We start from the raw sequence: 12,103 nt of genomic DNA, 5'->3' as shown, positions 1-12,103 counted from the left end.
TAACATATATGTAGTCAATAAACCATCCAACATATGAATAGTATGCTAGGTTCAAAAGTTTTAGACTATTTATTTATTGTCATATATCCAAAGTTGATCTATTTATTTTATATGACCATGCATTCTTAGATTCCATGGCCTAGCTTTTTTTTTTTTTTTGAGAGAGAGAGATAGGTAGCACGCACTATAATAAAAACGGTCTATAACGACACTTTTAAATATCGATATAGGTCAAAAAAATACTGCTGGCTAAATTACCGACACTTTTAAAAAGTGTTGCTATGCGGGGTCGCTAGGTATATAGCGACAGTTAAAGAGTGTCGCTATAATCTAAAAAAGTACTGCTAATTTAGCAACACTTATTTAGCATCTAGCAACCGCCGAAACTCTATTTCGTTGGCTGCGGTGGTGGAAAAGGACCAGAGGGAAGGGTCATTCGTTTAGAATTTCAATGGATTGAGTGAAGGAAGAAGAGGAGATGGTAATCGATTTTTTTTTTTGTCTTTCAGTTTGGAATTAAGCCAAATGGGCTGAGCTGGGTTGGGTTGGTTGAGTATAGTAACCTTTTTTTTTTTTGTTGGATTCGACTTTATATTTAGGCATTAGTAGATATTTTTTTAAATTTTGACATAATTGGACATTTAAACAAAAGTGTCACAAACATATGTCTTTATAACCTAATTTTGTTGTAGTGACGCTACCCGCTTCGTTTATTTCATTTAGAAATAAACTTAGCTGGAAATATGAATCAACTAGGATTCGAACTTGAATCTCGGATACCAATCACCAAATCCTTTGCCACTTATTCTGGCGACGGCCGGTTCCCTGGCCTAGCTTTTTATTTTCTTTTATTTATCTTTATGTTTCTTTTCTTTCCAAAGTGACGTCGCCATAGCATCACTTTTTCATGTGTAACAATTATTGATGTATTAAATTAAGAGAAAATAGACTATTTGTTCTATCGTGTGGTAGGAGGCTTAAATTGGTTGTATCGTTTTTACCGGCTCGGATTTTAGGGAGGAGAAAGGGAGAAATGTGAGGATATAAAGAGAGAGAGAGAGAGAGAGATCTAGAGGAGGGGTAATACTGGTGGTGGCAGAATCATATATAATAATAACATGGAGAAGGGAAAGGATAAGAAGGATAGAGTGTTGATCATTGGAGCTACAGGGCACATAGGGAGGAGGCTAGTGAAGGCCAGCCTCGGCCTCGGCCACCCGACCTTCCTCCTCTTCCGGCCGGCGAACGCCTCCGACTTCAACAAGTGCCAGCTCTTCATGGAGTTCAAGATGCAAGGCGCTCGTCTTCTTCCGGTACGCGTATGCATCCAGACAAAAATTATAAACTTTGGACATCTATTTCGCATACATATATATGGATCGAATGATGTGTAGCTTTTCAATATATAGCTGGATATGCGTTTACATTTTGTAGGGGTCGTTGGACGATCGAGAGAGCTTGGTGGCGGCGCTGCGGGAGGCAGACGTGGTCGTGTCGGCGGTGGCCGGTGAACACCCTCTCGAGCAGCTGAACCTCGTCGAAGCGATCAAAGAAGTTGGGACCATCAAGGTGTGTACGTACCCGCAGCACATCTCATCAAAGTAGTATCTCTACACCCATATATAAGTGTACGGCGTATACCCTTTCATACTGAGGTTTTAAAAACCTCATACTTTGTGGGATGGAATTTCTGTCCAAACTAAAAATGACTATCTATATGTCGCTGATGTGGTGGCAATTTTATGCGACATCTAAAAACATGCATCATTCACCTTTGTTTCATATAATAAATATTTAAGTTTTGTATTTCAATACATCAATAATATATAATTCCTTGCACGGCGGTGCGCAGAGGTTCTTGCCGTCGGAGTTCGGCATGGACGTCGACAGGATGGAGCACGCGATCCCGCCCGGCGATGCGATCTTCGCAGAGAAGCGCCGCGTCCGGCGGGCCGTCGAGGCGGCGGGGATACCGCACACGTACGTCTCCGCGAACTGCTTCGCCGGCAAGTTCCTCGCCGGGCTGGCCCAGCTGGGCACGTTCGTGCCGCCGACGGACCGCGTAGACATCTACGGCTCCGGTGACAAGAAGAACGTGTGGGTCGACGAGCTTGACGTCGCGACGTGCGCGATGCTCGCCGCCGCCGACCCCCGGGCGCTGAACAAGGTGCTCTACGTGCGTCCTCCGGCGAATGTGCTGTCCCAGATGGAGGTAGTGAAGATATGGGAGGAGCTTATAGGCAAAGAGCTCGAGAAGGCCTACGTGGAAGAAGATGATTGGCTAGCCTCCATGGAGGGTATGTACCCAAATTCTAGTTTCCTTTCTCTTATATATGACCCTTCTGAGTAAAGAACTAAAGATAGATAGATTAAAATGTCCCCCTATATTAAAAAAAAAAAAGAAAGGAAAAAATCTCACGTCCCGATTTAAAATAAAATTTTAATTAAATAAAAAAAAATCTAGCAAAATTTTATATATATGTAAAATACATGCAGGGAAGTCACTGCCTGTGCAAGCAGCAATTGCGCATTTCTATCAGATCTTCTATCGCGGTGACTTGGACTTCGAGGTGGAGGGCCCGCGGGGCGTCGACAGCAGCAGGCTCTACCCCGACTACAAGTGCGTCACTGCCGAGGAGTACCTCAAGAGGTTCCTGTGATTCTCCATTTAGTGCTCCTAAAATTATATTTGTTTTATTTTGAGGGAGCAGTGTGCAAAATAGGATGTACATAAGTGTGTATGAGTGGCGCCTCTACAAATATGAATGGTGCTTGTAAGTGCTTGCTAAGGTTATACTGTGAGAGGATACAAATCATAAAATAAATAAGCATATGAAGCTGTCCAAGTTTTCTGCGCCATAAGCTTACTAAAATCTGATTTTTCTATGCATCTTCTTCTTTTTTTTTTACGTGAATTTTCCCTTAAGGACAAGGGACGCCCGAGTCACGGCTCTCGCGACTCTGTACACCTCGTGTTGAACAAATCTCCACGATTCTGAAGCGTTCGATTTCTTCGCCTCATCAATGGCGTCGTCGATACCGGGAAATGATTTAGATCCGTAGTCGTTGTGTTGAGAAGGTCCATAAATCTGTAAACGAATTAAGATTACTTCAGGTGAATACATATAAAACATTCTGTAAGATCTGAATTTCCGATACACCCTCGATACACCCTCAAGATCATCAAGAAGGTCGGCAGTGAGGATTTTTATTTTTTTTAAATACTGCAGAGCACAATGATGTATATGTAATAAAACTAAGTTTTTCGGATTTTAGGGGTCAATGCACATTCTGTAATGTCCGGCAGTAATGAAAATGGAACCCTAATAACCAGATGCAAAAATAACCTACCAGATGTTTGTACCATTGTCTTCCACAGAGCCCTTCTCGATCCGTAAATGCCCGCTCTGCCATCATTAACCTATCGTTGAGCTCCCTAACTTTCAATGGGTTCTTCTCCAACTTTATGCCCCAAATTTCCCTTTCTAGTGCCTAAATTCATGCAACGATTTTACTCGTTAGAATATAACACCAGATAAATTTGTGTATACCAAAAACTATCCTTGTGTTATTTAGTTGATAACCTTTTTTTCGGCATTTATTTCTGTAGCTGCGCTCTTGAGCTCTCTGATAGATTTAAACAATGGAGAGAAACTGACCGGCGTACCCAGCACGTCATGTTGTATCTCTCTTGTGCTTTCCTGTTGATATATGATAATATTAGAGAGTTTACACATACTTTTTATATTCCAATGGTATTTAGAAAGCTTTAACTTTTAATAGATCAGCTGTTCAAAAGAATGACATTAGTGTAAAATCTGAGACATGCAATTTGAAGTTCTCCAAAAGACATGATCACATGAAAGTCTGGACCGGAATGTTACCTGGAGCTCCAGAGCGTAGGAGACGTAATCAAAAGGTAAGATCTCGTCATCTGCAAGCCTCAAAGCAACTAGGCCCCAAATGCTCGCCGCTGTATGAGAAAGTAGAGAAATGGAGTCAAAATAGGTTCCTGATTTGATACCAGCCTATTCAGGCCATTAGAGGTTCTCGATTTTAAACTATCCTGATGCAAACGTCCAAGATGTCATAGGATGGCATCAGATCATAAGTAACATAAAGTTTTGAAGCAATGCTCAACATGGGTATCTGCCAAACACTTGAATTATGACATACAAGAGTACCTGCCACATGCCGATGGAACATAGGGTCTCCAAATTTCTCCATCCACATGAAGTCGTCATACAAGGAATGGTAGACTGGGTATCCTGATAGACAGATATATCATTCATTTAATCGTTCACATGTACAATAAAATTCTTCAGCAATGCAAAGATGGAGATAGTGTAGAATTTAAACATACGGCAGATAGAAAACAGTTGGTACAAAAAACCAGGACATAAAGGGGAGAATTTACTATACCAATAGCTATGGTGGGCAACATTTTACTTAACATTGCCGCCTACTTGAGTAAAGAACAGTAAAGACAACCGTTGGTAGAGAGCTTAAAAAAAAAAAAAAAAAAAAACAAAGAAAAAAGAAAAAAAAAGAAAAAGGTACCTTCTCCAAAAGCAATGTCAACTGAAGGAACACCTACATGTTGAACAAAAGCAGCAAAATCTGTTCCTCCACCACCTAATCTCCCAATCTTCAAGAAGTAGAGCATTTCCAGAATAATTAGATGTAATCAGATGCTTCATAATTAAGATCCAAAGACGCTCTCATTTCCAATATAGGAATCAGAAGTGAAATAAAAACAGATCAAGATAATAATTCTGAACTTCGCAGGCACAATTACGTAGACAGAATGATTTTGTTTAAATTTTGGTACTTACAGTTGGAGAATTACCAGATCCGATCCACGACTCATATAGAGTCTGAGATGAGTTATCGGGGTCTTGAACCTTCATAGTAAACAGAAATATGCTGAACCTTTTTTTATTGCTGTTTCATGATATCTAGACTAAAAAAGAACAGGACAAATGGCTTTTTAAATACCTTTTTACTTGCATCTATGATCAGTTCATCAAGTTGAGGGGTTGCATATGAATAGAATCCAGGACCAGCGACGGCAGAGTCAACATTGAGATAAGCAACAGCTCTAGAAGATAGCATCTCTCGATTCTCTTCCACCCATTCAGTAGATCCTATCTGCACCAATGCTAGGTATGATGAAACGACAAATGATTTTCAAATCTGGTTGGCAAGAGAGAGAAGGGGGGGGGAGGAGGGGGGGAGAGAGAGAGACCAAGCCATATTCTTCAGCATCCCAGCTACACAAGACAATAGTTCGCCGAGGTGTCCACCCCCTCTTTTGCAGCTTCCATAGCCTTTGAGCTAGCTTCGTGCATAAACAATCAACCCAAAAAAAGGAAGTTGAGAAAGGCATAATGCGAAGTATGAAGTCATATAACTGAATATTATGAAGTTAGAACAGTAATTTACAACAACGGTGTATATCTGATTTTACAACAATGTCATATATCCAAACTAACAAATTATGCCAGAAAAGTATCTTGCATATCCAGACTTACCTTACCTCAAGCAAAGCTGCAGTACCGCTGTTGGGGTCGACTGCGCCAAATGTCCATGCATCACGATGGTTACCTAGAAGTACAAATCTGTGAATGCAACAAAACAAATGAGTAACTTATTTTAACCCAACACAAATTTATTTTAACTTCAGCAAGTTACAATGGCCGCAATGTACTAGGTCAGCATTATGCAATATCCATCACATGACCTAAGCTTCTAACTATATTTTGATTCCAATAAAACGATTTAACAATCAAATAGTTTGAAGCCAGTCACTTAACATTTCGCACAACTAATTTTGAAAGCTTTCTGTTTTCCGAGTAAATGCAAATACACTTCTTCCCTTACTCGCCCATTATGTTTGTGTTTTTCTTTCACCAACAACACATGATCAGTCGACCATCATATCTTTCATTTCAATATATCAAAATTTCATTCTTGAAGAGTTAAATCTTCTTTCTTGTTAATTTGGCAGCATATCCTGCTAATCAAATCCTTTGGTGATACAGCAAGTAACATGGGTTATCCCTGCCTCTATTAGGTAATAATTTGGAGGATCAGTTACTGAGCTACCCCTTTTATGTAATAATGAAAAGCTCGCGGCTTTAAAACTACAAGTTCAATTTCTACTACCATGCTCTTCAATCCATCCACAATAAATAAGAAAAAGGACGAACCTTGTGGGCTCCATGGCCTTCTCATTATAAGTTGTAAGAATTCCAAAACTTTCTCCAACTTTCTAAGAAAGAATTCTAAATCAAAGCAAATGGATGAAAAAGAAAACGAAGTATGATGAATCCCACCGATCAGGTTCTTCTTTTCCTTCAATAACAGCAAAGACATTTTGGATTGTTGCAATTGTTTCATTCCCCTATCAATTTTTCATAACGAAACACCAAAATGTAAACAATTTGAATTCAAATTCAACAGAATCAGTACCATGAATCAAGTGCATTGAAATTTCTGCAGGGTCTTACCATGTAAGTGAGGTTGAGAATCCCCGGCCCGGGCCCGAGCCGATACACTGGGGACCCCTCTTCGCCCTGCCATTCGTCGGGCGCCATGCGCCCGCCGATTGTTCTGTGAATCGCCTCCCCGTCCCGCGCCGACACCGGGAGTGACGGTATCCCTGGCACGAGCCCACTCGCCGCCACCTCCGCCACGCTCCACCGCTCGCATTCCCCGCCGTCGCCGTCGCCGGCTCCGGTGGCGCACGCCCACCCAGGCGTCGTCGGGTCGCCGAGCCCTCTGTAGGTGCTCCCGATTTGAACCCCGCTAGGCGGCATCCACGGCCCCTCCGGGAACGGCTTCCCCGCGGCTCCGCCGCCGTAGTCCTTGGCATCCGTGTAGATCACGGTCGCGGCCGCGCCCGCGTCCTGCGCGTTGCGCACGATGTCGCCGCGGTAGATCTTGCCGTAGCGCGCCAGGACCACGGCCCCGGTGAGGTTAACCCCGAGGGAGACTAGCGCTTCGAAGTCCTCGACGCGGCCGTAGTTGGCGTAGGCGACGGGGCCCGCGACGGCGCCGGAGGCGGCGAAGGCGTGGAAGGTGGGGATCGCCTCGGCAGCGGCGGCGGCGTAGGGATCGCCGGGGTAGACTTCCTGGACGAGGTCGAAGGGTGCGGCGGGGGCGGAGGGGGAGGGGGCGAGGGAGAGGGAGCGGCGGACGGGGAAGGAGAGGAGGACGCCGTAGGAGGCGGAGTGGGCGGGGAGGGCGGAGAGGGCGGAGAGGACGTAGGCGGCGACGGCGGCGTCGGCGGCGGAGGAGGCGACGTGGGGGCGGAGGGTGAGGGCGCGGAGGTGGCGCGCGGCGGTGGAGTTGTCGGAGAGGGAGAGGAAGAGGTCGTGGTAGGTGGGTTTGGAGATGGGGGAGGCGGCGAAATGGAGGAGGAGGGCGACGACGACGACGACGAGGGAGGCGAGGATCGCCATGGCCGTGGGTTTGGAGGTGGCGGGGGGAGGAAGGAGAAGGGGCTCCCGCATGTGGTTTACTCGTTGCGATTGGATTGAGAAGATGATGGAGAGGAGAGAGGGACTGACGAAGGAGAGAGAGAGAGAGAGAGAGAGAGAGAGAGAGAGAGTGTGAGAGGGAGGAGAAGGTTCACAGCGACGTTTCCTTTTTGGGCTTTAGTAGAATTTTCTACGATCAATGATAGCTGCATGCACCATGTGTATATAAACAATGCATGCACCGCGCTCAACCTTTTATAAGTTTTTCTTTCTTTACTCCTGAAGCACTCTGCTTAAAGATTGAGTGTGCGCTACGAATTGTGAAATTATTACCACAATATAGTTTTGAGTTTAATTCTTACAAAGTTAATTAATTGCTTGTAAAGGTTGTGGGCCAGCATTTTTATATTAGTTTAGTATATACGTGACAAAAATCCAACGTGGAGCCATCATTTCCTGGCACTAGAATAATCATTTATTTGTTCAAAAAAAAGAGATAATACTTGAAACCGTTTATACAGATCCTTACAAATATATTAAATATATTTTTATAAAATTTAATTTTTATATATTATTTTTATACAAATTTTAATATTTTTAAATATATCTTTCTGATTAGATATATTTAAAAATATTAAAATTTGTTCAAAAAAAAGAGATAATACTTGAAACCGTTTATACAGATCCTTACAAATATATTAAATATATTTTTATAAAATTTAATTTTTATATATTATTTTTATACAAATTTTAATATTTTTAAATATATCTTTCTGATTTGGTATCTCTAATCACTATCTATTTTATAAATAAAATAATATCTTTGTTATTATAAATATATGTCTAATCTAAAAATATAACTGTTAATTAAAAAAAAGATAAAAATGTCAATTCATCTCATTAACTAACTACCGTTAACTAAATTTTTTTCTAACAGATTCTAACGACAGAAATATATTTGAAAGTATCAAAGATTTTTATAGGGACAATATGTACAAATTGAACTTTGTAGGAATATATGTTTATAATTCACTATATTTGTCAAAACCTGTATGCAGTTGACCCTATTTGAAATGGTTAAAAAAAAAATTGGAGGGTGATGGTAAGATTCAGTTGAAAATATTTAAAAGAATAATATTATCTAAACACTTTAAAATTGATATATTTTTCTTAGTTTTATTAAATAATAATTTAATATTAAAAATTTTTAAAAAAATTGTGAATTTTCAAATTAGTGGGATGTGAAATTTACACTTATATATACATAGGTGGAGTTGTGGAGGTATGCTTATGGAAGTACGGAGGCCTCCGTGCTTCCAAGTTGTTTTCGATGTTCGGACTTTCGAATCGACGATCGGCTCTGTTAGAGTTGATCTAGAGTATTTGAAGTACCCAGAAAATAAATTTTACGATTTTTCGATATCATTTGCCTAGTTATCGAAGGGGCTCAAAATCAATAATTTTAACGGCCGTGGTGAGCCGGTTGCAAGTTTAACGGTGTAGAAATATCCAAATCACATGAAATTTTGATAGAAAATTCTTTATACCATATAAAACAAGATCAATAACTTTGATCTAAAATTTTAATGTCATATCATCATATTTTATAAAATTTTTATTTTCAGCCGTTGATTTTGAGCCACTTCGATCACTAGGCAAACGATATCGAAAAATCGCAAAATTTATTTTCTAGATACTTCAAATACTCTAGATCAAGTCTAACGGAGCCGATCATCGATTCGAAAGTCCGAACATCGAAAACAAAGTGAAAGTATGGAGCCCTCCGTGCTTCCATAAGCATCCTAACCGCACTCTACGTAGGTGTATATATAGTATTTTTTTTCTATAAAAAATTATCATACTTCAGGTATCTTTCATCATCCATTAATCTAGATTTATTTAAGCTAACGTAGAGGGTAGGGAGAAAGTGGGTAACAACCCTTCACATCAGCATCCAATCAAAGGACTTCAGGCTTGATAGAATGATAGGGGCACCAGGGAAGCTTTTTACCAAAACCTCCATTTCATGGGACCAGTGTAGGGCTGCGAATCCAGCTCGTTTTTACGAGCAGTACTTATTCAGCTCGAAATAAGATCGGATCGATTATTTATTTAATGAGTCGAATATAATTTATATTTCTTAGCTTGAAGTTATAATAAACTAAACATAAGCTAAAATTAGTTTACACGTGTTCTGCTTGATATAACTCGAATATATATACAAGAATGAACTAGAATGCTTCTAGAAGTATTAGTTCTTTTCTACTTTCGATTTTTTTATTTTTTGATCAACTATCTTAGTTACTACTAGCTTTTAGATCAATATTATTTTACTATTTGAATTTTAGATCAATCCAAATATAAAAAGGCCTATATTTTGTGAATTTCAATTATTAGATTAAAATTTTATTTTTTTTTATTTTCTTCCAACTTTTTACCTAGTATTATGGCTGACGCTCTAATTTACTGTTCATTGGCTAACTTATATTCAATTCGTTAGTAAACAAATTAGAAAGAAACTAAATTTTTCAGCTCGATAGTTTAACAAGTCAGTTCACTAATGTGCGCCTTGTTGACAGCCCTACTCCAGTGGGGCTCTAACCCAAAGCTCTATTTTTTTACCTACTGTCTCTAGCGTAAATGGCAAAAGGTTTGGTGGTTGGTATTCGAAATCTCAAGTTTGAATTCTAGTTGATTCATATTTCTGGCTAAATTTATTTCTAAATGAAATAACCGAAACGGATAGTATGCTACCTTATCTCTCTCTCTCAAAAAAAAAAGCTCCATTTTCTTGGGCATTTCTGGCTGAAGAAGAGATGGGCCTGCTATCAATTTGAGTGAGAGGGAGAGTTGGGCTTCTCTTTTAGGCTACCTGTGCACTGTACTTATACTTAATTGGTGTAGATGAATAGCCCCTTCTCCATCAAATTAGGGGTTTTGAGTTTAAATTTCTATGTTAAGAATACTACTCCTGTACTAAGAGGTCATTTGGTTGCATGTAGTTGCAACTATATTACAGTTATAACTGTATATAAATATAAATTTCGTATTTGGTTTGATGTATTTAACTCTAAATGCTGCAGTAGAAACTGCAGGAGGAGGCCCAACTGTAGCAGTTCGAACTACGCCTAAATTGGCAGTAGTTCCAACTACAGCAGTTGGAGTGAGTAACTTTAAATAAAAAGTATACTTACCTCCCCAATATTTTTCAAACAAATATTTTTTTTTTTGCATTGGAGGTAATCTCACCATCATATATATAAAATAATAAAATTTTAAAAATTATTTCTCAACTGCATGCAACCAAACAAATTATTTATACTTACAGCGCTTTCTACTACATCCAACTAAACAAGATTCGTGTAGTTCTAATTGTTGTATTTTCAACTGCATACATTATTAACTACACTGCATTTATAATTACATCTAACCAAATGGTCCCTAAATAAAAGCATGATTTTTTTTTATTTTTAACTTGTTTTCGTGAGAGTTTTACTAGTGTATTCATCTGCGATCTATCATTTTTTCGATGCGAATGATAGTTTAGATTCAGCAAGGCATGAAAACATTATAGTCCGATTATTTGGACGGTCAATTTTTTGTGAAGTTTTGCCTGTGATTTTATTTTTGTTTTTTTTTTAAATTTTTATTTTTATTTTACTCGTAACGAGGAGTGTACTCCCTATACTTTGATTGGCTCTTATGTACGGTTAATGTACTTGTATAAAAAGCATAGGCACTTTATTCATTAAAATCGTCTAAACAACTCTGTGAAAAGAACCGCAAATCAATGAAAAAGCAAAGTATTGGGTGCCGCTCCCAAAAAAGTTTCATTTGCATTTTTGAGATAATTTATGTTAATTTCTTTCAAATAGTAAACTAACCAAGGATCAATAATCTCAATTTTTTAAGAAAAAATTTCAAATACTCTCCGTGTGGTTTCACTTATTCTCACTTTAGTATCCTATGGTTTAAAGTGTATCAGGTTAGTACCTGTGGTTTTGCACTTTTTCACTTTAGTACCATGTGGTTTAAAGTATATCAAATTAGTACCTTGTGGTTTCACACTTCTCACTTTAGTATCTTGTGATTTCGCATTTTCTTACTTTAGTACCATGTGGTTTAAAAATCACAGGGTATTAACTTGATACAAAAATAAAACTAAAGGTACTAACTTGGTACAAAAATAAAACCACAGAGTACTAACTTAATACATTTTAAACCACATGATATTAAAGTAAGAAAGTGCGGAACCACCGGGTACTACTTAATGCACTTTAAACCACAAGGTACTAAAACGAAAAAGTACGGAATCACAGGAGGGGTTTTGAAGTTTTCCCAATTTTTACTGCAGAACTTTCCAAATTTGCTCCCCTATCTATCGTGTCGTACCCTCTTAGAATCCCCGATTCAAAGTTTATATAGATGCTACTTAATTATATGCCTATAATATAAGAGAAAATTTCACACTCTAAGCTCTAATTTACTTACTTATCTTATCAAAAATTTTTTCTAAACTAAAATTTTAAAAATTCAAATGTTAATATGATAATGTGTAAGTTGTACACCCAAATATAAAATGTACATGTAGTATTTTTTATTAGAAAGAATCTATACTT

The 12,103-nt window shown here is 39.0% G+C and overlaps 2 protein-coding genes across 2 annotated transcripts; one reads left to right on the top strand and one right to left on the bottom strand.

Annotated features, from left to right (window-relative positions):
* Window positions 950-2,855, top strand: LOC109722146 (bifunctional pinoresinol-lariciresinol reductase 2-like). Its single transcript, XM_020250040.1, has 4 exons — window positions 950-1,313; window positions 1,435-1,569; window positions 1,853-2,297; window positions 2,497-2,855. Exons 1-4 carry the CDS (start codon window positions 1,119-1,121, stop codon window positions 2,658-2,660), a joined length of 939 nt encoding a protein of 312 aa, XP_020105629.1. The 5' UTR covers window positions 950-1,118; the 3' UTR covers window positions 2,661-2,855.
* LOC109722145 (probable glutamate carboxypeptidase 2) lies at window positions 2,344-7,606 on the bottom strand. Its single transcript, XM_020250039.1, has 12 exons — window positions 6,513-7,606; window positions 6,339-6,406; window positions 5,540-5,621; window positions 5,249-5,341; window positions 4,999-5,151; window positions 4,836-4,904; window positions 4,561-4,648; window positions 4,185-4,268; window positions 3,885-3,973; window positions 3,585-3,701; window positions 3,352-3,492; window positions 2,344-3,089 (listed from the first exon to the last, which is right to left on the bottom strand). Exons 1-12 carry the CDS (start codon window positions 7,515-7,517, stop codon window positions 2,907-2,909), a joined length of 2,172 nt encoding a protein of 723 aa, XP_020105628.1. The 5' UTR covers window positions 7,518-7,606; the 3' UTR covers window positions 2,344-2,906.

Source organism: Ananas comosus, linkage group 16 (genome assembly GCF_001540865.1).
Source record: "Ananas comosus cultivar F153 linkage group 16, ASM154086v1, whole genome shotgun sequence".
NCBI lineage: Eukaryota > Viridiplantae > Streptophyta > Magnoliopsida > Poales > Bromeliaceae > Ananas > Ananas comosus.
This window is presented reverse-complemented; position numbering and strand designations above follow the sequence as displayed.

Coding starts and splice junctions, on each gene's coding strand:
- LOC109722146 (XM_020250040.1), top strand. CDS start 1,119: ATGGAGAAGGGAAAGGATAAGAAGGATAGAGTGTTGATCATTGGAGCT. Junction 1,314..1,434: donor AAGGCGCTCGTCTTCTTCCG/GTACGCGTATGC, acceptor TACATTTTGTAG/GGGTCGTTGGACGATCGAGA. Junction 2,298..2,496: donor TTGGCTAGCCTCCATGGAGG/GTATGTACCCAA, acceptor AAATACATGCAG/GGAAGTCACTGCCTGTGCAA.
- LOC109722145 (XM_020250039.1), bottom strand. CDS start 7,517: ATGCGGGAGCCCCTTCTCCTTCCTCCCCCCGCCACCTCCAAACCCACG. Junction 5,622..6,338: donor GGAAAAGAAGAACCTGATCG/GTGGGATTCATC, acceptor TTGCATTCACAG/ATTTGTACTTCTAGGTAACC. Junction 5,152..5,248: donor ATGCTGAAGAATATGGCTTG/GTCTCTCTCTCT, acceptor GCATTGGTGCAG/ATAGGATCTACTGAATGGGT.